At 64.1% G+C, this 22,565-nt stretch overlaps 2 protein-coding genes across 4 annotated transcripts; one reads left to right on the top strand and one right to left on the bottom strand.

The window, feature by feature from the left end:
* The first annotated feature begins 303 nt into the window (after positions 1 to 303).
* On the top strand, positions 304 to 9,085 carry TADA1 (transcriptional adaptor 1). 2 transcript variants are annotated; one of them, XM_054587822.1, is made up of 8 exons: positions 304 to 495; positions 1,106 to 1,197; positions 1,439 to 1,504; positions 3,090 to 3,187; positions 4,524 to 4,733; positions 5,883 to 6,034; positions 7,411 to 7,573; positions 7,916 to 9,068. In XM_054587822.1, the coding sequence occupies exons 1-8, from the start codon at positions 422 to 424 to the stop codon at positions 8,066 to 8,068; spliced, it is 1,008 nt and encodes a 335-aa protein (XP_054443797.1). In that variant the 5' UTR covers positions 304 to 421; the 3' UTR covers positions 8,069 to 9,068. The 2 variants fall into 2 exon arrangements, with proteins under 2 accessions (XP_054443797.1, XP_054443798.1); XM_054587823.1 differs by having other exon boundaries at positions 456 to 495; positions 4,529 to 4,733; positions 7,916 to 9,085.
* A 2,406-nt stretch (positions 9,086 to 11,491) lies between these two features.
* On the bottom strand, positions 11,492 to 22,346 carry POGK (pogo transposable element derived with KRAB domain). Of its 2 annotated transcripts, XM_054587824.1 has the most exons (6): positions 22,215 to 22,346; positions 20,701 to 20,834; positions 16,693 to 16,819; positions 16,142 to 16,240; positions 13,696 to 15,147; positions 11,492 to 12,084 (listed from the first exon to the last, which is right to left on the bottom strand). In XM_054587824.1, exons 2-5 carry the CDS (start codon positions 20,830 to 20,832, stop codon positions 13,712 to 13,714), a joined length of 1,794 nt encoding a protein of 597 aa, XP_054443799.1. In that variant the 5' UTR covers positions 20,833 to 20,834; positions 22,215 to 22,346; the 3' UTR covers positions 11,492 to 12,084; positions 13,696 to 13,711. The 2 variants fall into 2 exon arrangements, with proteins under 2 accessions (XP_054443799.1, XP_054443800.1); XM_054587825.1 differs by lacking the exon at positions 22,215 to 22,346 and having other exon boundaries at positions 20,701 to 20,962.
* Positions 22,347 to 22,565: the final 219 nt, after the last annotated feature.

Raw genomic sequence — 22,565 nt, forward strand, 5'->3', positions numbered from 1 at the left:
GCTCGGCGGAAAATGCAGCGAAGGCAGAGGATGCCGCTCGCGCTTTTTGACCCAGAGAGCGAGCTACTCCTGCAGGCCAGGTGACAGCTTGGGCCGCCATCGGAGCTGCGAGCCCGCGGCCGGCTGAAGGGGCGGGACGCGCCAGCCCAGCAGGCGGCGCTGCAGCCCCGCCGCGCGGGGGCATCACGTGATCAGGGGCGGGGCCGAGAAGGCAGCGGGGTTGGCTCCGCCCTTTCTCTTCACGCAGGCGGGCGGAGCCGGCAACCAAACGGACGTCTCCAGAGCGTCGGGGGGCGGGGCCGGAGGGAGAGACCAGGGCCTCCGGCGCGTGGCTTCCGGCGCCAGGCCTCCGCCGCGTTGGTTTTTCGGTTGTTGGTCGGGGCGGCGGGGCGGTCTGCGGTCGGGCCGAGAGTAGGGAGCAATGGCGACCTTTGTGAGCGAGCTGGAGGCGGCCAAGAAGAACCTGAGCGAGGCCCTGGGGGACAACGTGAAACAGTAAGAGTCGGCGGCGCAGCCCGAGCGGTCCGCGCGGGGCTCCCCGGTCCTGGGTCGCCGGGCCGCCCGAAGATGCCCCCTCCGCCCGGGCCTGGGCAGCCTGGCGTCGCGGGCGGTCGGGCCTCTGCGCCGGGCGGGCGGCGGGGCCTGTCGTGTTGCAGGCCGAGCCTCTCTGCCTCCCCCGGGACCCGGACTCTGCCGTGGGAGGGGCAGGAAAGGCGCGTTTCACGCCGGGGGCCTGCCGCGCGGGAGCGGGCCCGGTGCGAGGTGCGCGGCGCTCCCAGGAGGGCTTCCTGGAGGCGGAGGCCTTGCGCTCGGTGGGTGCAGGCGCCGTCGGTGAGAGCACGGGCGGCAACTTCGGAAAGTAGACAGACCCGCCGTTGAATAATAGTGGCGGGCACCTGCGCAACACCTTTGAAGCGCTCCAAGTGTACCGTCTCATCAGACCTCACGACAGGGATGTGCGCGAGGTGCAATTATGCCCCATTTGATAGATGAGAAGACGGACACAAGGGAGAGTAAAACGTCCTTTCCTGGGGGCGGGGCAGGGGAGGTGAACTTGGGGAGGAAGCAATGCCTGCGGCTCTCAGGACGGTTTCTACCTCTGCAGATACTGGGCCAACTTAAAGCTGTGGTTCAAGCAGAAGATCAGCAAAGAAGAGTTTGACCTTGAAGCTCATCGGCTTCTCACGCAGGATAATGGTAAAATAATTGCCCGGGGAGTTTTCCCAGATCTGCAGCACGTGAAAGTCTGTTCACTTGAGGAAATAAAAGTTTGGTTTTAGCGGTACCTAAGGTCATGTTGTCAAGGTGGGGATTGAGAGTCAACTGCAGAGATGGCAGAACCGGGGACGTCCAATGCCCTGAAAAGCTCGACTGAAATAGGTCGTTTCCTGGTGGTGTGTACATGGCGTATGTGACCCGCGCCGCCCTTCCGTTTCAGTGCATTCTCACAACGAGTTCCTCCTGGCTATCCTCACGCGCTGCCAGATCTTGGTGTCTACACCAGGTAAGGGGGCAGCAATACGGGCAGGACCGCAGGCAGGGCAGCCGAGGCGCTGGGCCTCGGCTTCCTGTGACACACTTGTGTTCGTCCGCACAGCGTGCTTTCAGGGGCTCCGAGAGAATGTTACTATGTAGATACAGCTTCTGTATGGAACCTCCCTGGCCCCACACTGAGTCTTGGCCTTGACCCCCCACCCCCACCCGCTGGACTGTAGATGCTGCAGCCCTGAGAGGGGGGGGCAGGGCGGGGGCGGAGGGGGGGGCGAGGTGGCGCTGGGCACGGGGTGAAGAGGCGGAGGAGGAGGTGGGGGCAGGGAGGGGGTGTGTGTGGACAGAGGGCGTGGGCAGCCGGGCTGCCACGGGTGTTCTCCGGTGAGATGGCAGCGCCTGGGAGGCAGGTTCAGGCTTCCGCGTGTGTGTTGGGCAGGTCACTGGTGGGAAACAAAAGGCTCTGGACAGCAGCCTGTCAGGAGGTGGGAGGAAGCTCACAGCTCAGTCTATCGCTTCAGCCTAAATAGGCGTAGGTAGAAACGCCCACCAAGGGTCCCAGATTTCTTGGAGCTTAATGGTACAAGCTACGTCTATCATTGGTCAAAAACAAGCAGTGAATACATTAAAAACTTGCCCCATGATAAAGCTTATCCTGGGCTCTTGTTAAAAAGCGGGTTCATTGTACCTCCTGGTGGACGGGCGTCAGGAGACTTGGGTTCAGCACCAGCTTAGAGGAAGGAGTGATATCTGACATCATTTCTCCATCAACACCCACTATATGTTTTCTCAAAATGAAATTATTTAATATTGGCTGGCACCAAAGAGAGGATTTCTATTAAAAGTAAAACATAGAAATGTGGGCCTTTGTACTTAGAACCCCGCCGGTCCCATGGCTGCTGAACAGGCCGCCCCGCCGGTTTTGTGCGGAGCTTGTCCTGGGGGGGAGAGAGGGGGCGTGTTTCAGAGCCCTTCCGGTGCCCACTGCGCTCACCTCCTCTGCGCTCACCTCCTCTGCGCTCACCTCCTCCGAGTCCAGATCCTCCCAGTGTCCCCCGGGCCGATCAGCGCCCCGGCCCCAGGGACCAGCCGGTCCCTAGACCCGCTGTGACGTTCCACTAGCCCGGGCCATGGCTGGCACGGGTCTACTCTGCCCGTCAGCACCTGTTCAGCCCATCCTGGCAATTTGTTGAGGCCCCGCCTTGTCCGTCGCGCGCTGTCCTCGTCACCTCTGCTCGGCGCGCCCCTTAGTGTCATTTCTGCCAGGGTCCCAAGGAGAGAGGAGGTGAGTGCCCCCGCTCAGCCCGCCGTCCTGAACGAGGCCGCTGCCGCCGGGGAGCCGGCCGAGCCCCCGGCGAGCGGTCACTGAAGACACCGGCGACTGGGCTGCCTGCGTGAAGGGGTCACCCTGGTCTCAGCCAGAAAACAACGTGGAGGGAGCGTCTGGTTTTGTTTAGAGAGGTGGAAAGAGAAGCTCTGAATTTAAGCATGTATTATTTATTTACATTGCTGGAGCGTTTCCTCCTTTTTTAGCCCCAAGCAGAAACGGACGTAGCAGTTGCCTGTGCTTTCTCTTACGGCTGTTCCTTTCTGTCCCCCAGAGGGCGCCGGCTCTCTGCCCTGGCCCGGCGGCCCTGCCACCAAACCCGGAAAACCAAAGGGGCGGAAGAAGCTTTCGTCTGTTCGTCAGAAATTTGATGTAGGTGGTTCTTCAGTAGCCCTTGGTAAAGACCGGTTTACGTTTGTAAATGAACATGAAGTCACTGGTAATCGAGTCAGAAGAAATGGGGGCATCTTGCTGGGGGGAGGAAAGGCACTACTGTCTGTGACGCGGGGGCGGGGCCCGAGGTTCTCTAACGCGGGTTTTACGGCCTAAGCGTTAACTGTTACCACTAGAACCTGGTGAGTTCTCAGTGACTCGGCAGCAGCGCCTGTGTTCTCTCTGCCCTGAGATATTTTTCTGGAATGGCTCCTGTCCTCGGGGCCGGGACCCTGCCGTTCCGGAGTGCCCAGCGGGCCCGCGCCTTTGGGCTCCGCAGAGAAGCCTCAGAGGCATTTGGCTGTAAAGTGTGTGCACATTTCAGAGTGACTGGTTTTTCCAGTTTTTATCTAGGGAACAGAGTTTCCCAGAAGTACCCATTTTATGGGTTAACATCAACCAATGTATGGTTTAACGTATGGTTTATGGATTAACATCATCTCTACCTTTGCTCTGAGTTTTACATCGGTAATGTTCAATCTGGTGGCCACGGGAACCCCAGAGAGGCATACTTGGTTCAAGCAGACCTCTCTCATGTAAAAACGCAGGGTTTTTTACCTGGAAAATGGAAAAAAAAAAAAACCCACAAGTGTTGCTTTTTTAATAATACAGACTTCAAACGTACGCGCTACAAAGTGCCATGCGCTGGGCTTCAGCCAAAGCCCCCAGGGCTGGACCTCCCCGTGACCGTGGGAGGGAGAGTCGGGCCCTCTGACACGCCCGGGGAAGGTGGGGGTTTTGTGAGCAGGAAGAGATTGAGAAGAAGGAATTTATAAATTGGCATGACGATGTTGTGAAAGAGAATTGCACGTCGAAGTTGAGAGCGGCTAAGCAGTCACCGCGCAGCGTCGGCCGGAGCGTCGGCGGGTCTCTGACGTTGGTTAGCGAGGCTGTCCCAGGGCTGTGCCGAAGGCTGACTGCGCGTTCGGAGCCTGCTCACCCGAATTGCGCCTCACGTGCCCTGGCTCGTCTGGCAGTAGTTTTAAACCTCCTCAGCGGCTTTTTTAGGCGCGGAGCCATCTCCTCTGTGACCACAGAGACGCTAAAGCTCAAGCCCTGAGAGCGCCACCCTCGTTGCCCAAAACAGCCTCCACTGCTCCCTGGCCACATGTGCGACCTTGTGACTGTGCGCACATGGCTTGCTTGTCTTTTGGCCCCTGCGGCCGGGTCTCGGTGGCCTGGGTGTGGCCTGTCAAGTCCAGCGCGTCGGTTTCCGGCGTTGCTGTCCCGTCCCTCACCGCGGTGACAAATAACTTTGAAAACTTCTCTTCCTCAGCACAGATTCCAGCCTCAGAACCCCCTCTCGGGAGCCCAGCAGTTTGTGGCAAAGGACCCCCAAGATGACGACGACCTGAAGCTGTGCTCCCACACCATGCTGCTGCCCACGCGGGGCCAGCTGGAGGGCAGGATGATCGTGACGGCCTACGAGCACGGCCTGGACAACGTCGCCGAGGAGGCCGTGTCCGCCGTGGTCTACGCCGTGGAGGTGGGTGTGTGGCGGGCGGTACGCCGGCCTGGTCGCCTGCGCCGCGCTTGCGTGTGTTGTCGCAGCCGCCGCTGAACGAGGAGACCGCGGGCTCCCCTCTGCTCTCAGAACTGCCGTCGTTCCCGCTGTTTGCCTCTGGGAGAGAGACACCTCCCGTGTCCAACCCGTGCCCTCGCTCGGCGGGCGGAGCCTCCAGGTTCCTTTTACGTCAGGTTACTTCCTGGTCACCAGGGCAGGCTTTTCCCGGGAAGCACTGAGATCGAGGGTCCAGTGGGTGAACGTCATGGGCGTCGCTGCGCCCGGCACGCGCAGAGCACCAGGCCGGGCGCCTGTGCAGCGGGCCGCTCGCCCGTGCTGTGTTCCCGTGTGGTCGTCGGACAGAGTGGCTGCGGGGGCCGGCGGGCCCAGGCGCTCCGGGGACGCTGGGTCCCCTTTCCTCACCTGTGCCTCAAAGATCCCAAGTTACAAGCTCCACGTGAACTCCGTGTGCGGCAGCCACACGCTGCGCCCCGAAGTCCCGCGGGAGGCGCCCTCACCAGCACGAGGGCAACGCCAGCCCTGGTCGCGGCGGCGGCGGCTGGGGCCAGGGGCTCCCGTCACGGTCGCCAGCCCGCCACACCCGCTTGGCCCTCACAAAGGTGGACCGGGGCTGAATGCCTGCTGCTTCGTTTTTGTCCTGTACGTCCGTTAGCAGGGCTTCTCAGAAGCCACGTGGAAGGATTTCAGTGGATCGGGCGCCGTAACCAGCAAGTCCCAGGCCATGAAACTTTCTGCCCTGTTTTAAAGCAAGTTTCAAGGCGGGGCTGCCCCTTTCCTAGAAAATTACTCACTTATTTGTATGCTTTCATTTAAAGCTATCTGAAAATTAGTTTTGAGAGAGAGGAGCCAATGTAGAGATAAAGCCTTTTAAAATCAAGTTCGTGTAGGACAAGCTCTTCTTACGGAAAACGACGGGAGCAGCACGCCGCCCCGCCCCCGCCCCTCCCCGGTCTGGCTCTGGCTCCTCGGGGAACCTCCACGTGCCCCGCCGCCCCGGCCTGTCCCCATCCCCAGCCACTAAACGCCGGCGAATGGGAGTGAGTCAGTGGAAGGCCTAGGATTTGCCCTGAAGCGGGACTTCACGCTGGGCTTTTTTCCTTGTTTTTACAGAACCACCTTAAAGACATATTGGCATCCGTTGTGTCGAGAAGGAAAGCTTACCGGCTCCGTGACGGGCACTTTAAATACGCCTTTGGTAGCAACGTGACCCCGCAGCCATACCTGAAGAACAGCGTCATGGTGTACAACAGCCTGATAGAAAGGTACCGACTGAAAGGTGTCCGTAGGCCTGCACCTGGCCTTCCAGGTGGTGGTACTGCTCTGCGGAACCAGCCGCGGCGAGGAGCCGGGTTTGGGGTCCGGGAGCCGGCGGGCCCCGGAGCGCGGCGCGGTTGTACTTCCCCACGCCGCCTCCTCGTGGGGACTGGCGGGTGGCAGTGCTCTTCTGTGGCGGGGGCAGCAGTAGCTCCAAGGACTGGCCTGCGCCGGGCGGCGCCACGTGGCTCCTGCAGCTGCCGCACAGATCCGGGCCCCGGGTCTCCTGGCGCCGTGAGTCACGCCGTCTGAGACGACCGGGGTGCCTGCGTCCCTGCGCAGTCTGTGTCCGCTCTGCCACTTCCCAGAATATCTTGTCCGAATTGTAAGCCTTTGGGAAAGAAACATAACATCGTGGTAGCTCAAGTGACTGCATCTCTCCAGGCACTGGACTTTGTGTGTCTGGTTCTGGGGACGGGGAGACAGGGCGTGTGGGGCGGCCGGCGGGAGGGGTGCGGGTGAAGAGCGGCAGGCGAGGAGCAGGAGTGGGGATGTGCTGACTCCCCGGGGCAGGCGGTGGGGCGGGGCCCGCGCCCACTTCCGGTCTCCAGACCGTGACCTGGCTCGGGGCCCGCGTGCAAGGGCGGCGCCCCGGCCTGGGCTCACCAGGTAGGTCACACAGGCAACATCCATGTTCTGGGCGTCCTGCGGGCCTGTGTGTTTGGGGTCATTGTTCTTATTTGTAAGTCATTCTTCCAGAGAACAATGAACCAAGAAAGGGGTCCCCGTGGTGGTGAAACCTGGGGTAGCATCCCGGACCGGCCCGTCCGCGTGGCCCACTCAGCTGTGCCGGCCCCGTCCTGGGGGAGGGCGCAGAGGCCCAGCCTGCCCCCCGCTGGCTGTGCCCGGGGCGCTCTGGGAGCTGGCAAGGCCGGGCCCCGCCCTGGCGCGCCTTCCTGCCGCGGCCGCCTCGGTGCCAGGCGTTACCTTCTCTCCGACCCTCCTGTTTCCAGTGCCACCCACGTTCTCTCCAAGGCGTGCTTTTCCGTTTCATTTCCCTTGAACGAAGGTCGGTCACGTTTTTCCAACCAGAGGCATTCCCAGGGCAGGGCACCGTTCTGGCTCTGGTGCCCAGCGTCGCGGAGGTCTCCACGGGGTGGCGGGAGGAGGGCGCGGAGCTGTTCTCCTTTCTGGGCCCCGCCTGACGGACGGGCTGCCTTTAACAAGGAAAACTGCAGGCTCTCGTGTGCGCGCTAGCGAAGGAATGACTGGGTCCCCGCCTCCCTGGGAGGTCTCATCAGCCAGGGTGGCCCCAGCCCCCCGCCCTGCCGTTCGGGTGCCACCTCCGGGCTGCGGGGCTGTTTCTGAAACTCTCCGCTCTCAGCCCTGCAGCTGCCCCCGCTCCCGGTGCCGGCCAGAACCCCGCGCCCCGCCCGCACCCCGACGAGGCCGAGCGGCAGGCCGCGCTCCTGCTGGCCTGCTCCGGGGACACCCTGCCCGCGTCCCTGCCTCCCGTGAACATGCACGACCTTTTCGAAGCTTTGCAGGTAACGCCTGCCCCTCAGGGGGCGCGCCCGCAGCCCGGCCTCTCGGGCTGCATTTTGCTGTGAGAGCCACTCAGCCGAGCTCGTCCCCACCCTCGGCCCAGCGGTCCTTTCTAACCGGGCCCCCCACCCCGCCTCCCCCCCACCCCGCCTCCCAGAGAGAAACAGAAAAGGAAAGAAGAATGCCCTCGTCCCCCATTCCTGTTTCCGAACCCTGGTGTTCCCGGGGTCCTCGTGAGCGGGTCCAGGGTGCGCCCGGCACGGGAGTCAGGTCCGCGGGTCCGCGGGTCTCCCCCGTGAGCGGGGCCGACCTGTGACGGGGGGTGCGCTCGTGTCTGATTCCAGGTGCACCGGGAGGTCATCCCCACGCACACCGTGTATGCCCTCAACATCGAGAGGGTCATCACGAAGCTCTGGCACCCGAGCCACGAGGAGCTGCAGCAGGACAGGGTGCACAGGCAGCGGCTGGCCGCCAAGGAGGGGCTGCTGCTCTGCTGAGCCCGCCCCCGCCCGCGCCCGCGCCGGGAGGCCATGGGGCGCGCGCTCCCGGACCAGGGTGGACGGGGCACGCAGAGCCTCTCCCACGGAAACGCGGGCGGCGCGCACGGTGTGTTGCTGCTGTGAGGCCGTCGCGGGACGCCTGCCGGAGCGAGGCACACGCTGCGCGACCCCCGCCGAGCCGCAGTGGGCGTGCTCGCCCGGGGTGTTGGGCAGCTGACGCCCTGGGCCAACCTTGTAAAGCGTCTTCTCGTAACTCACGGGTCCTCATGGTCAGTGCGCCCAGACTTTGATCGCCAGGCCCGCCTAGGTCCCCACAGAATGTTTTGGGAAGTCCACGCGCACGTGTTGCACGTCTACGCGCTCATTCCCTGACTCCTGTGACACACCTGTTTCCGTGCTTTCAAATGATAAAGTGAAAATGACCTGCATTTGGCAATGCGCCTGAGAACCGAGTTTGTCGTTTAGATATTATGTTGCTTTTTACTCAGGAGTGTTAGTGGCCCTGCAGTTGCCCCCGGACGATGTGGACGTGAGGGTGCCGACCCCCGATGCAGTCAGAAGTTCACTCGTAACTTGTGACTCCCCAGAACTTAGCTGTCCCTTGGTATTGGGGGGCTGGTTCCATGGACCCCCACTGATACCAAAACCTGCAGGTGTGCCCGTCCCCGATGTAACACCTTGCAGGACAGAGCCAGGGCGCCCACCCGTGACCCCCGGCAGCACGGGGACTCGTGGGAGACCGTGTGCATGCGGCCTGCCCGGCTCAGGCCCGGTCGTCCAGGGGTGAGCCGCGCGGGAACACGCTTCTCTGTGGGTTTCGTCTGTGCGAACATGTCCACGGGGGTCAGGGCCAGGGCCTGTGTATTTGATTTTGTACCTTCAATGTGACAAATAAACTTTTTGGGAGAAAACTTTGTGTATGAAACAGGTAAGGAATGCTGCCGTCTACAGAAACCTGAAAAGCCGTGTCTGATGAGACTTTAGCAAGACGTTTCAAAAGAATGTTCTAGATGAGAAAGATTAAAAAGGAGGTTCCGGGTAAAGTATGCCGTGAGACTAAAACAGGCGGCCAAGCCCCAGCCGCTGGCCCGTCCAGGGAGCCCGCCCTTCAGACGCTCTGGGGAGGCTCTGCGGTCGGGGCCCGGAGGGCTGCGAACCAGCAGCTCACCGAGCGCCGGGGTTTTGCGTGGGCGGTGCACACCTGGGCCTCACGCTCCGTGTGAGTGAGCTGCGCGTCGGATGCAGGTGTCACCTGGGTGGGCTCCGTCCAAGCACAAACAGCAAGTCCCCCACCGAGGACCTGGCCCGAGTCCCTGCGGCCAGCCACCGGTTCTGTGGGACCGCAACCCAGCGGGCTCCGCCCGTCCCGCCGGCAGGGGGGCGTGGTTTCCAGAGGGCCCCCGAGAGGCTCGGGCACCTCTGCGCCACCCCAGCACCGGGCCAGCTGCGGGGGCCCGAGCACCGAGCGGAGCAACACCGCAACGGGGAGCAAGGCCGTGAGGAACCAGGGAATCCGGACACTAAACAAAGCTGACTCCTGCGGGAGTCACCCCCGCGGCCGAGCTGCAGGCGCCCTGAGCGCCGGCTCGGCACCTTCCTAACACCCAGAGCACCACTCTGGGAGGCCAACCGCACCCACTCTCCTGGCACGGCTCCCCGTCGCCTGGGTGGCTGGGCGGGATCCTCAGGGACCTCCAGGGGGATCCCTGTGCTCTATTGGTCAGGCCTGTCCCACTGGGGCTCGGGCCCCCGACCACACTGCTTCGCAGGCTGGCTCACTTTAAATCTGACGGCTTCTAACAGGAAAAACGTTGAGATCATTCTCGGCAAGCAGACGGCTGCTTTCCGCCCCCGTGGGCACGGTGACCCGCGGGGACTCGCCTTGCTGGCAGCGCCCTGTGGGAGGGCGCCCAGGTGGTGGCCGTGCTTGCGTTTTTGAAGAAATTTACGCAAACGGGGTGTCGGTTTTCTGCTTGTCAGCCTGCTAGCATGTCTTCACTCCCTGAAAATTACTGTCCCTTCACGGGCTGCCTTTGTGTGGTTCTGGTAATGTGCCGTTCCCCATGCAGCCAAACTGTGACCGATGGAGGGAAAAGCCATTTCTTCCCCGTCTTCCAGGACACCCTTTCTTTCCCGGTGCTGCCGTCGCACGAGCAGACACTTTCTGATTCAGGGGTGTAACACATTGATACAAAGGACAATAAACAGACCACGAGAGTTTGACATGTGACTTTTCACAATACGAGCAGGTCAAGCATTAAAAATAAAACCGCCACAGCCTATGGGCTCCGTGATCCCAGTTTATTGTTGCGGTCCGCGCCTACCTACCGGGGGACAGCTACGTGTCATCGTGCGCTACGGTCATTCGGGGCCACCGCCACTCCGTAGACCGGCCGGGCCGGGCTCGGCCAGGCAGCGGCCGGAGCGGAGCCAGTGGGAGCAAGAGCCCCGAGGGCGAGTGGGGCCACCGCTCCAGGGCCGTGCCCGCGCCGTGCAGCCCGCGAGGCGTCCCCCGCTGGCGGGTGCCGGGACCCGAGGTGTCGGCGGAATGCGTCGCAGGCTGACCCCGCTTCCTACTCGTCTCTGCCAGGTAACTACGGCCCCAGGGCAGGAACCCAAAGTCGGGTCACAAAGTCCTTTACGCTCCCAAAGCCAGTCAAACAGGGCGGCAGCAGGGACGTGCCAGGGACACGGAGGATAAATTAAGTGGAAATGGAGGGAATGGAAACTTCTGGAATGCCAAGTAGCGGGGTCCGGATGCCATTGGAGATGACGACGAAGACAGGACAGTTTGGGAACATTGAAAGTTACTCCGATACCAGAAATTAAGCGGAATTTCCCCCCTTGGAGGAAAACTGGTTTAAAAAAGGAGAAGGGTGTCTCACCAGTAGGAAAAAGTGTACCTGAGTAGAAACAGGTGTTTCCAGATGCCAAGGGCTGGGCCACACGTGAAAAAGCAGGGGACGCAGGAAGGACAGCAGAGGCCTGTTACCGGAGCTGACACTGGAATGGCATTTCTAGCGATGGCTTTGTCTGGGAGGCTCCGGCCTGTTTTCTGTAGCGCAGGCGGCTTGGAAGGAATGTTTCGCAACGCTCGACCCAGGTGGGAACGCAAACGCTACCGCGTAAAACCGCCAAGGCCTCCGCCTCGGGTGGAGGGTTCGAGTCTCGAAACGGCCGAGGCTGAAGGCCCAAGCCCCCCTCGCCACCCTCGCGATGAAAACGCTAAGGAAACGAACGAAACAAGCGTGCGATGAGTCGATGAGCCTGTGCCAGCGGAGAGCGGTAACTTCTGCAGGCAGCCCGGGGAACGCGCGCCTGTACGCCGAGCACTGCCCTGTCTAATGAAAAGCGGGGCCCTTGGGTGAGCCCCCAAGTCTAGCTGCCAACCTGCCTGGGAAGATCAGTAAAACGGCACCGTTTATTTCAACGTGTATCTTCCCCACTAACGGGGCTTGTTTATAGGAAAGCCATCGGCTGGCACCAGGCCAGCACGTCTGAATCCGTTATCGTAGTGTCTCCTTTTTCTAAACGGGGAAACGTGTTAAGTACATACATGACATGTCTCGGCGTGGCCTTCTCCACAGTCCTGACCTGCTGGGGACAGACAGGCTCCGCCCCTGGAAGCATTTTCAAAGGCAGAAGAAAACAATGACTTGAGGTTTTCTTCCCAGAAAGGGTGCCAGCAGAGGGGACCCCGTATGAGCCTTCTGTGAGTGTTGAGCAAATGGTCTCTTCTCCAGGAAATGCCTTTGTTCATCGTATTTACAGGTTTCTTCTGGCGGACACGCGACTCGCCGCGACAGGAGGGGACAGAAGCGGTTTCTTTCCCAGTCACGTCTCTGAGGAAATCAAGGCTCCACGACTTGTGGCCGCCCGTGGGCAGCGGACGGAACGCCCAGGCGCTCCCCCGGCCAGCCGCTCCCTGCGCTCCTGCCGCTCCGGGGCACCCGCGCCTCCGGCAGTCTTCTCGCGGGTTCTCCTCCCCACCATTCCACACACAGCTGCATGTGCTGGAAAACAGAGACCACCGCAGTGTGAATCGACCCTGCGATCTCAGCGCATAACTTTCGACAAGCGTAGCTATTTCAAGAGTCAGATTTCCAATGCCAAAAAGGGGCCGTCTGACGCCCGCAGGGCTCCCGGACCTCCCGGACCTCCCGGAATCCCTGTCTACGGCTCTGAGCGACTCCTCAGCTCAGAGCGGGGCGGCTGCCCCGAGCGCCGGCAAGCAGAGCGGCCGGGTGGCACATGTCACCGCCTCCGTTCGCCGGGGAGCCAAGCTCTGCTCTGTCCCCTCTCCTCTCCTGGCAGCTTCCGACCCAGTCCTTTGGGTGGCAATGAGCTTAGGAAGTTAAAAACACAAAAATGTTATCTAACAAGGAGGAAACAAAAGGTAAAATGAGAAAGGGATCAAAACTCACTGGAAGTCACAGCTTGATAGCCAGCGGTGGCAGTAAACGGTCAGACAGAAGGGAGGCTGAATCCGGGGGGTGAGCGGGTAGAGAACATGACAAAAAAGCAACTTTGGTGACTCCTGATGTCCCAGTAAGAACCCGCAGCTCCGCTGTCATTCTAGGGACCCCACGGTGGCAGCGGGGTTCAGCGACAGGAGCACAACTTGACTTCGTTGTGCTCCTGGTGGCACGCGGTGGGGTGACAAGACTTCTCTCAGCACTTCATTTGGAGAAAGGAGCCAAGAGACGGAAACACCTAATTACCCTTAAAGGAAGCGGAGTCGGGACAGCTCTGGGTCCCCTGTCCAAGAAGGAGCGGCATCCACACGCTAAACACACGCTGTGTTTGGAGGCACAGCTCAGCTGACAGGCAGCGGAAGGAGAACGAGAAGGTGAAAGGCGTCTCCTGCCTTTCTGGCCGCCCCCTCCGGGAGAGCCCAGCACCCGCTTCCATTTAGGCCACTTCTCCTCCCGACTCGACGCTGAGCCCTGCAGGCCTGTCCTCACTGGCTCGCGTGGCTCGCCAGTCCCCGGCATGTGCCCTACCGCATTGTTACTGCGGTGCAAAGATGCCACTTAAAGCTCTCTGCCTTCAGACAACCCAGGACTACAAGCAGCTCATCTAACTGCACACGCCAGGTGAAGGTTATCGTGAAGGACGAGACGAGGTTTTAAAGCACTTGGGAAGAGCAAGCGTAAGCAATTGTCCGTGGCCCAGGCCTGACACCACCCTGGAGTGAGACCCGAGGCGCCGAGGACAGGGCCTGAGGCACCCTCGATGACGTCCCCAAGGGCTGGCCCCCCGAGGCCAGCGAGCGAGAGCACGCTGCTCCAGGTGGGTCGTCCCCGTTCCTAACGAGACTGACACGTGGGCTTTTCAGACAGAAACTTGCTAACCCAGCAGTCAGCCTTGGCGCCTTCGGGCCGCGTGACGTCCGCAGCGCCACGCCAAAGCGCGATGCCGGCCCCTTGCTCGTGGTCCACGTTAACACACGCGCACACCCCAGGGCCCGGGCCACAGAGCGAAGCGCACACAGGGGAAGCCCAGCCGCGGAAACTCTCCAGGGAGGGGCCGACGCCGATGGCCTGTCACCTGCAGCAGGGAGGACGGCAACAGCAGGACAAAGGCGCCTGCGGACACACCCAGAGCCCCCCCACGTCGCTTACCTGGGCCGCACGCGGCCTAGGCCCTGCTCTCCGCCGCCGGCAGCTCGCCCTCGATTTCCCACAGCACGTCGTCCTCGTCCTCCAGCTTGCTGGAGATGTGGCACTTCTTGAAGCCCTGGACGATGGACTCGCTGGAGATGCTGTTCCACGCCACCATGACCCACTCCAGGAAGAGGCCGAGGGGCGGCTTCTTGGCGTTGCCGGTGGGGCTGAGCGCCAGGTTCCCCGCCAGCAGCCAGTTGGAGTACTGGGCGCGCACGCTGTCGTTGAGCGGCTTGTAGACCACCACGTCCAGCACCTGCAGCTGCGAGGTCAGGCCGCCCGGGATGATGACCATGTCGGTGTCCATGCTCTCCATGGAGCTCTTCACCGAGTCGGTGGCGTGGCCCCGGAAGCCGTTGAGGATCAGCATCCCGCGCTGCTTGGGCACGGCGCCCGTCCGCCGCCGCCACACCACCTCCAGCCAGTCCTGCATCAGGTCCTCGGTCATCCAGCCGTAGCGGTGGCAGCGGATCTCCATCCCGCTGGGGAACTTGCCGGGCGGGATGTACGTGCCCCTCAGGATGATGTAGGGGGGCAGCTTCCTGCCGTCGGCCAGGACCCCGAGCATCGCGGTGATCTTCAGCTTCTCCCGGCCCGGCGTCTTGACCAGGACGGGCTTTTCTCCCTGGTTGTCAACAGTCACCCTGGACGGCACCTCCAAGCAGATGGGCGTCTCGTCCGCGTTCCCCATCTGCGCCACCTGGTAGTCGTGCGCCCTGCGCAGAGCCAGGACGCTACGCTGGTAGGCGACGAGCTTCTCGGTCAGGTCCTCGGGCAGCTGCTGGGGCACGGGCACCTTGTGCCGCAGGGACAGGTCGTACCTTCGCATCATCCTCCGACACCACCCCAAGCTGGCCTTGAACCCTTTCTCCGGGATGTTCATTTCCTGGGCGATCTCCAGGGCTTTCAGCTGCATGGCCTCCCTGGTGATCGGGTCCCCCTTGGCCTGCATGTACCGGACGTACTCGGCCACGCGCTGGTCCACCAGGGCGAAGCGCCCGTTCTTGGGGCCCCGGAACGCCCGCCGCATGGCGTGCGCGTTCTGCAGCTGCGGCTTGACCTTGCGCCAGTCGCGGACGTTCTTCTCCAGCACGCCGAACTGCTTGGCCGCCTGGCAGTTGTTGGTGCTCTCGGCGAACTCCACCACCATCAGCTTGAACCCCGCGTCGTAACTGCGGCGCATGCCCCGGCTGAACTGGAACTTGGCGGCCAGCTCGTCGGCCGAGAGGTCGTACCCCGGGAAGCCCATGGCCATGTAGAAGGGGTACCCCTCACTCCACTCGGGCAGCTCGGCAATGTCCCGAGGCAGGCGGAGGCCGAGGCTGTCCAGGGGCTGCGGCGGGGGCAGCGGGGACGGGGCGTGCAGCGGGGCGGCCCAATCCGGGGGCTTGACGTCAGCGTCTTCGTGTTCTGGAAGACAGAGAGGGAGGGGCGCAGGCGGCACCGGTAAGCACAACCCATCTGGCTCGTTCCCAGACTTTGCCGGTGGAACCGCCAAGAATGCCTTCGTCTGGGGCCCCCAGAGAAGGACCTGCAGTAACGAACACCTCCTCCTAACGGGCCACCGGGCCTGACTCTCTCACGGCCACTGCGGGTCACCTCCCCTTCGCTGCGGAGGGGGCGCCCGAGGTGGGGGGCATCGAGGGGCCTGCACCACAGAGGGGCAGAGCCGAGAGCTGAGCCCAGCCACCGAGCTTGGGCCACAGAGAAATTGGGGGACCACGTCTGGGTCAAAATAACTCTCACGTGGATGAGAAGCGCCAGGCACCCCACGCTGCCATCGTAGCAAAGGGTGCGGCTGCGTCCCGGGCCGGATCACAGTCCCCACGGCAGAGACAACACCCCGCCAATGAAGCCTCCCAGGCCGAGGAGGGACTCTCGGCCCCCAGTGTCGGGAGGGGTCCCCGCTGGGCGTTTATAGGGGCGGGGCTCCCAAAGGTTGAATGCGCTCGGGGACGCAACCACATCTCACCGAAACCAGGGTGTCACCTGCTGCAAGAGGCGCTGTAATTTTAAGAGGCGCTCTCCGTTTCAGAGACGCGGGGGGCCCGTGTGTGAGAACCGAAGCGATGTGGCGTCTGGCACTGCTCCCCACAGGGAGCGCGTGAACGGAGCCCCTCGGGCGCGTGCGGGGCCCCGCGCCACACGAGCTCCCATTCGCTTCGTCCACACACGCGCTCGCACCTCGACACACTTACCCACAGTGGACAGAGGAAGACGTGGGGCCTCAGAGAGGTCCAAGAAGTGGCCCGAGGCCATGCAGCGCTGGAAAGGAGATCTCGAAACTCCAAAGCCCACACTCTGCCTGCCTCACAACCTACTGCCTCTCACATGCCCCACGGAACAAACGCAGAACTTAAGTCCCCACGGCCTGAAGCCCCCGCAGGGCGGGCGCTGGGCCTACCTGCGAGGCTTCCTCCCTGGAGCTGCCACGTGTCCGAGTGCTGAGGCTCCTCCTCTCCATCCAGCCGAGAGATCATGTCCGGCTTCGGGAACGGGAACTCTGTCCGGAGGAAGTGACACGGGTTCGGCACTCTGCCAACGCCGGTCCTTTAGGGTCCTGACCCCCACCCCTGTCTAGGCTGGGAGGGGAGCAAGGTGCTCTGGGGCGGTGCCCCCAGCGTCTGAGGCTGACAGGAGGGACATGAGGCCCGGGAACGTGGGACGTGCAGGCCCAGACCCACGCTGACGTCTCTCAGGAGGTTACACCTGGGTGTTTTTGATGCAGACGCCTGGGTTGAATGAGGCCTGGCCTGCGGCCAGCACAGCCTACTGACTAGAAGGACACAATACTCGTACCCCGGCCCGAGACGAACACAGGAAGTCAAACGGGTACAGGCGCTGAGGGGTCAGAGGCCGAGGCCAGGAGACAGGGACGCTGGTTCCGCCTCCCAGGGGGCCCGGCGACCGCCCTCGGGGCTCCGCTCCCGGGAGACAGAGAACACAACGCCTTACCCAGGGACAGCACCGTTTCGTAGTTCATCCTCATGACCTCCCGGTACAGGGCCTTCTGCGGCTCCGTCAGGACCTCCCACTCCTCGTCGGAGAAGTAGATGGCGACCTCGTCAAAGAGCGCTGGCACCTGGGGCGGGGCGGGCTTCCTCAGAGGCTGGCGGGCGCGCCAGTGCCTCCCGCCCTCGTCCCAGTGGGAGGGCCTTGGCCCGGGGAACCACCTGTCCACCCGCCCGCGCACGTGCCGCTCGAGGCAAAAGAGGACCGAGCGCAGGTCCCTGTGCCCTGCGGGCTCCCCACCCCTGCCGGCTCACAGGCGAGGGCGGCAGCACCGGGAGAAGCAGCCCCCAGCACCAAGCTCCAGGTTGGGGGCCCTCCCGCGCCCCAGGGACCGCGAACCCTCCCTCGCTCCGGAGCTGACACGGGCAGCGGTGGTGACGACGCTCTCACCAGCGTGGAAAGCAAGCGCTCTGCACAGCCATCAGCCACTTAGACCCCCAGCCTTTCCTCCTCACTCCCCAAGTCCGCGTACTCCCTCCCCACCCCACGGCCCCGACACGCAGGGTGCCCCCCAGGGGTCCCTGGAGCTCACTCGCCGTCTCCCAACCACGTCACTCGGGCGAGGAGGAAACAGGCTCAGGAAGCCTGTCTGTCCAAAGCCACACAGCCAAGACATGGCGCCGGCCTCAAGTGCCACTCCTTCGCCGAGCCCAGCGGCCTCCCTGGTGACCAGGCCTCGACGGTGGCCCCCCCAGCTCAGCGGCGCCCCAGCAACCCGCCCTCTGTCCCACTGCACCCCACTCTGCCTTGGAGGTCCCCCATTCCTGGCCCGGCCAACACTCACCCTGCCCCGGGGACTCAGCCCAGACGTCTCATTCCTGGGGAGGCCGGCCTGAGCAGGATGTCCCCGTCCCCATCCCCGTCCCGCCCCGGCTCACCCCGCGGCGTAGGCACGTCCTCTGGCCCGCACGTCTGCCCTCCCACCGGGCCACCAGCTCGCGAGGACAGAGCCTGGGCTCCTCCCGTTCCCAGGCTCTCCCTGGTCACCTTGCCGTGGTTTAGGCAAATACCCTCTGAACTGCTCTCCTCTCGCGCCATGTGGAATAGTCTCAAGTGATTGTGATGCTTTATGGGACACAAAAGTGAGCCTAGACTTTGCAATAAGAGCGGACAAGACCCCCTGCGTGTGTGGTCCCGGGAGGGCCCCCCGGCAGGGCCTTGGGCTGTCTCGAGACTTCATCCATCTGGACGGCCGGCCGTTTCCGCACCAACCCGCACCCCAGGCTGTCCCACAATGCCCCTCGGCCGGTGCTCCCCCAAGGAAATCCCAGATCGGGGCTGTGCCTATTTATAGTCCCTTCCCTCTGCGGACAACGTGGGATGCAGAGCGGGCTGTCCTGCCCTTTCAAGGGGCGGTCGATTCAGGGACCACAGCCCCGCCTGGGCCTGGTGACAGCCATCCTCCAGGCGCCTGCGCAGTGAGGAGGCGGCTGGAGGCCGGTGACCAAGCCGCCCAGCAGCTTCACACAAGCCCACATTATGCTCCAGGGCCGCTCAGAGCCCGGCTCACACAGTCCCCGCGCCGCCGCCCTCGGTGACAGCCGCCGAGCTGGGCTCCCGCCAGGCTGTGCTGGGCCGGCCCCTAACCCTCCACAGAGGCCTTTTATCCGGCCCAGCACAACGGAGGCACAGGCCGGCCCTGGGCAAGGTTCAGGCGTCGGGCGCCCGCCTGCCTGGCCTCGCGGGGAGGGACACTCTTCCCGCCGCCTCCCTCCGCTCAGCCCCGCCGCCCGCCCGCCCGCCCAAGCAGCGGGCACCCCGGGCCGATCCGCAGGGCCAGCGCCTCCAGTGCCCACGGACGCTGGCCGGCCGGCCTCCCCGGTGGCAGCCGTGGAGACGCAGGGAGCCTGGGCCCCCGGGGACAGAGTTCCAGCTCCATCCACACACCCTGGCCAGCTCACTTCTGGCCCCGCATCCTGACGGGATCTGGGCTCTGGCTCGCGGCCCTGCTCCCAGCTCCGCCCCCCCGTCAGGCCCGGAACAGGAGCCCCCGATTTTAATGCCCCAGGGCACGGCTTTTCCACTTTGGCACAACTGCCACTTCTGCCCCGACAGTTCTTTGTTGCGGGGCTGGCCTGTGCACTGAGGACCCTCAGCAGCGTCCGGGGCTTCTACCCAGGAGATGCCAACAGGCTCTCCCACTCCCCGATCTCACCCCGCGTCGCGACAACCGAAGACGTCTCCAGGTTTTGCCAAACGTCCCCAGGAGGGGAGGGGCCTGGGGGCAAAACTGGCCCAGGACCAGGCGTGCCTCCGCAGGGAGGCCTCCTGAGTCCCCGCACGGCCCGAGTGCGGCCCCCGCCCCCGGCTGCCACCGCCGCACCCCAAACACGGCCCTGTGCTGGCTTCCGGGCTTCCTCGGGATGCACGACTCCGCGACGCTGGAGGGCCTGTCTCATCAACAGCGCCCGGCACTGTGCGCACCATTCCCTCCCGCCTTTCCCAGGGGAGCGCGGTCTTCGCCCCGCACCCTTCTCTCTGCCCCGACACACTTGGACGCCCCCTCTTCCTGCGCCTGTCCCCCAGGTTTTCTGCTCCACCCAGATGTGCGGGGCGGGCTGATTTAGCCTCAAAGCCCAGGGCCCCTACAGCCTCGAGTCGCTCGGAGCTCCCTGGGACCAACACCTGCCCTCCGGGGTGTCCCCAGGTACCGGGGGTGGGAACCAGGAGGACAGGCGGGCAAGGACACAGAAGAGGCAGGCACAGTGCGGCCTCCGCAGCTGGACCGTCGGCCCACAGCCTGGTGGGGACGTCGCGTTTTTATTCCATGTTGCTGAGGCAGGACACAGGCAGCAAACACGTAGCCTTGAGGGCCCAGCTCAGGAGGCGTTTCAAGAACAACCAGTGAGCACGTGTGTCTTTGGGGCACAGCATCGGCCCCCTGCTCCCCCGGGTGGGATGGGGGCCACTGACCTGGCCACACCACCCCTCTGACCACAGACGTCACGGGACACGCAGGAGGTGACGGCGCTGACGATGTCCAGGAGCAAAGGAAGACTCGGCTGAGAAAAGGAACGTCAGCTTCCTGCCCGTGGAAAACGTTTACCATTCACACCCGCCCGTCATGAGGTCCCGTGAGGACTGTGAACAGTCAGACTGGATTATAACTCTGTCCGCCGCGTCAGCGTGTTTGCAAGGGAGCCGGTGTCCTCGCCCACTGTCCCGTCTGGGGGTGCTCCGCGTCCCAGCGGCCGCCCCCCAGCCCCTCCGCCCAGGCCCGCTGGGAGCGCGGCTGTCCCCACATCGCCCAGTGACCCCAGGTCTCGCTGTAAGGGGTTCCCTGCCACCAGCAGCAGGTGACAGGCTCCCTCCTCGCCCCAACTTGCGTCAGGCGGCTCTCGGCCCCCTTCCCCGAGGTCCCTCCTGTCCTTGGCCCGCCCAGTTCAGCTTTAGCAAGAACCTGCGAAGTCTCTTTAGAAACCACCCGGCCCCTGGCCCTGGACGGCCGCTCACCCTGGCCTGCCTTCAGCAAGAACCCTCCCCCCCGGCCCCCCGCAGCTACTTTCTCATCCACAGGCCCCCTACACTGCCGCCTGGCTCTAAGGTGCCACTTGTCTTTACTCGGGGTGGGGCCAGACCGCTGTCCCCTATGGTGACATCCTGACCGCTTTCTCGGCTGTCCTCAGCAGAGCCTTCCTTACCATCCTAACAAACGCCAGGGCATTTTTCCTTTAACGTAAGTCAGCAAACACTCGGGGTGCAGGGAACGCAGGGTCCAGGAGGGGCGGGCCGCGGCCGCCCGGACGGGCGGGCCCGCTCAGGTAACCAGCTCGGTTTCCACGGCGCCTTTTAAAGCCACAGCACTGTTTTCTCAGGAATGCAAACACCCGGAGCAGGGCTGGGCTGGGCTATTTTTACTTCCTGTGTCTGTTCCGGGAGGAGGCTCCGCAGGAGCCCGGCTCGCAGGGCCCGTGGCTCGGCGGCCCCCGCCCCCCGCCACCCTGGACTTACCCACGCGCTCTCGGAGCAGATGCGGACCTTCTGCGTGTCTGTGGGGCCGCCCCCCAGATCGGGGCTCGGAATCTCTTCTTCCCTTTCCTCCACTTTCAGGGTCAGGTTCAGAGGGAAGGCTGTGGCCTCCATGTCTGCGGGCAAGATTCGTTTGGAGAGATCAGACCAGCGGGCACGCTTCCTGGCCTGGATGGGGGGCCGGGCGCTGCCAGCACGGCCTCTTAGCTCTGAGCTCCGCGGGCCCTCATGACGGAAGGGGGCGCAGGCCCCAGGAAGCTGGAAGGGGATGCGTTTGATGTAAGGAGAGGCTGCAGGCGGAGAGCGTACTTAGCCGCCTTCAAATATTTACACGCTCTCCGGGGCTCTGGCCAGGGAGCTCCGCGGGCCGGAGCGCCCTCCCGGGACACCAGGGCTGCGGGGTCTGTCCCCAGTCAGGGCACATCCGAGAATCCCCCAGCCAGCGAGCGCGTAAGTGAGTGGAACCACAAATCGATGCTTCTCCCTCTGTCTCTCTTGCTTCCTCTCCCTCTCTAAAATCAATAAATAAAAAATTTAAAAAGCACTCCGTGGAAGAGGCCAGACTGGTTCCGTAGAGATCCCAGGGCAGAACCGGCGGTCGGTAAACATCCCGGAAGAGCGCAGGGCAAGGCAGGACGCTGGCCGCCAGGGCCACCCAACCGTGGACGCGGTCCAGAGGGCTGCCGGCGTCCTGTCAGCGAAGGTGTCGGAGCACAGATGGGACACTCGCTCCGGCCGGCCCTTGACGCCTCAGGAGGCTCGGCTCAGAACCGCCGCCACATGGACTTCCCAGATTCAAAGGTTCTGTCCACCAGCCGACTCAGAAAATGGCCATTCTGGGGCCAGCGACACACAGTGAGGGGTGACGCCTGGACACCCAGGACGGCGCGCCAATCGGCCGGGCCCGGCCCCGGGGAGCTGCCTCGCTGTCGCCGGGCGCAAAGGCCCTCGTCTGCGGGTGCGGAGGCCGGACCACAGGGCGGGCAGTCGCTAGGTGCGCAGCGGGGGCGCGTCTCGGGGGCCGTGTCCTCCCGGGCGGCCGGAGGAAACAGCGCTCCCGAGTTCAAAGTCGGCTTCTTCCATATTTCCGGAAAGGACGCGCGAATGCAGCAGGGAGGGGTCTGGGCGCGCGGAACAGGCTTCACATCCTGGAGCCGGGGGCCCAACTTGGCCGCGGCCTCCCCGCCGGCTCCCGGGCAGCCGGTCGGGGGCGGGAGGCGGGGTGCCCGCGGCCTGGCCGCCGCCCGCCGCCCGCGCCCGGGGCCGCTCGGGTCCCTCCAGCCATCTTGTCCCAGTTCCCTTCTCCGCGGCCCCCGCGCAGCCGGCCCGGTCCAGCCCCGCGCACCTGCCGAGCGCCGGCGCCGCCCGCCTCCCGCCGGCCCGCAACAAAGGCGGCGGCCGTGCAGCTGCAGCCCGGCCCCCGCCCCGCCGCCCCAGCCCGAGAGGGCCCCCGCCCCCGCCCCACGCGCGCGCTCGGCGCCGCCGCGCGCACTCACCTCTGGGCCGACCGCCGGGGCTCAGGCCGGGACGCGGGGGACGCCGAGAGCTCCGGCCCGGCTGTCACAGCGCCATCCCGGCCGTCTCTCCGGCGGCCCGAGCGCGCGGCCCCTCGGGAGGGAGCGCGAGGACACGTGGTGGGAGAGGGAGGGTCCGGCCGCGAGCGGAGGGTGTTGGGAGGCGAGGGGCGGAGCGCGCTGATGTCACCAGGCCCTGCGCCCGGGGACGCGCCCGCTCCCACCCTCCTCCCGCGGCTTCCGGCCGCTCCGCGCGCCCCTCCCGCAGCCGCGCTCCCGGGCGCACTCGGCCTCCCGGGGGCTGCGCGCGACCTCCGGTGGAGGCAGCAGGCA

Source organism: Pteronotus mesoamericanus, unplaced genomic scaffold (genome assembly GCF_021234165.1).
Source record: "Pteronotus mesoamericanus isolate MK-2021 breed Mesoamerican mustached bat unplaced genomic scaffold, CSHL_Meso_final scaffold_1186, whole genome shotgun sequence".
NCBI lineage: Eukaryota > Metazoa > Chordata > Mammalia > Chiroptera > Mormoopidae > Pteronotus > Pteronotus mesoamericanus.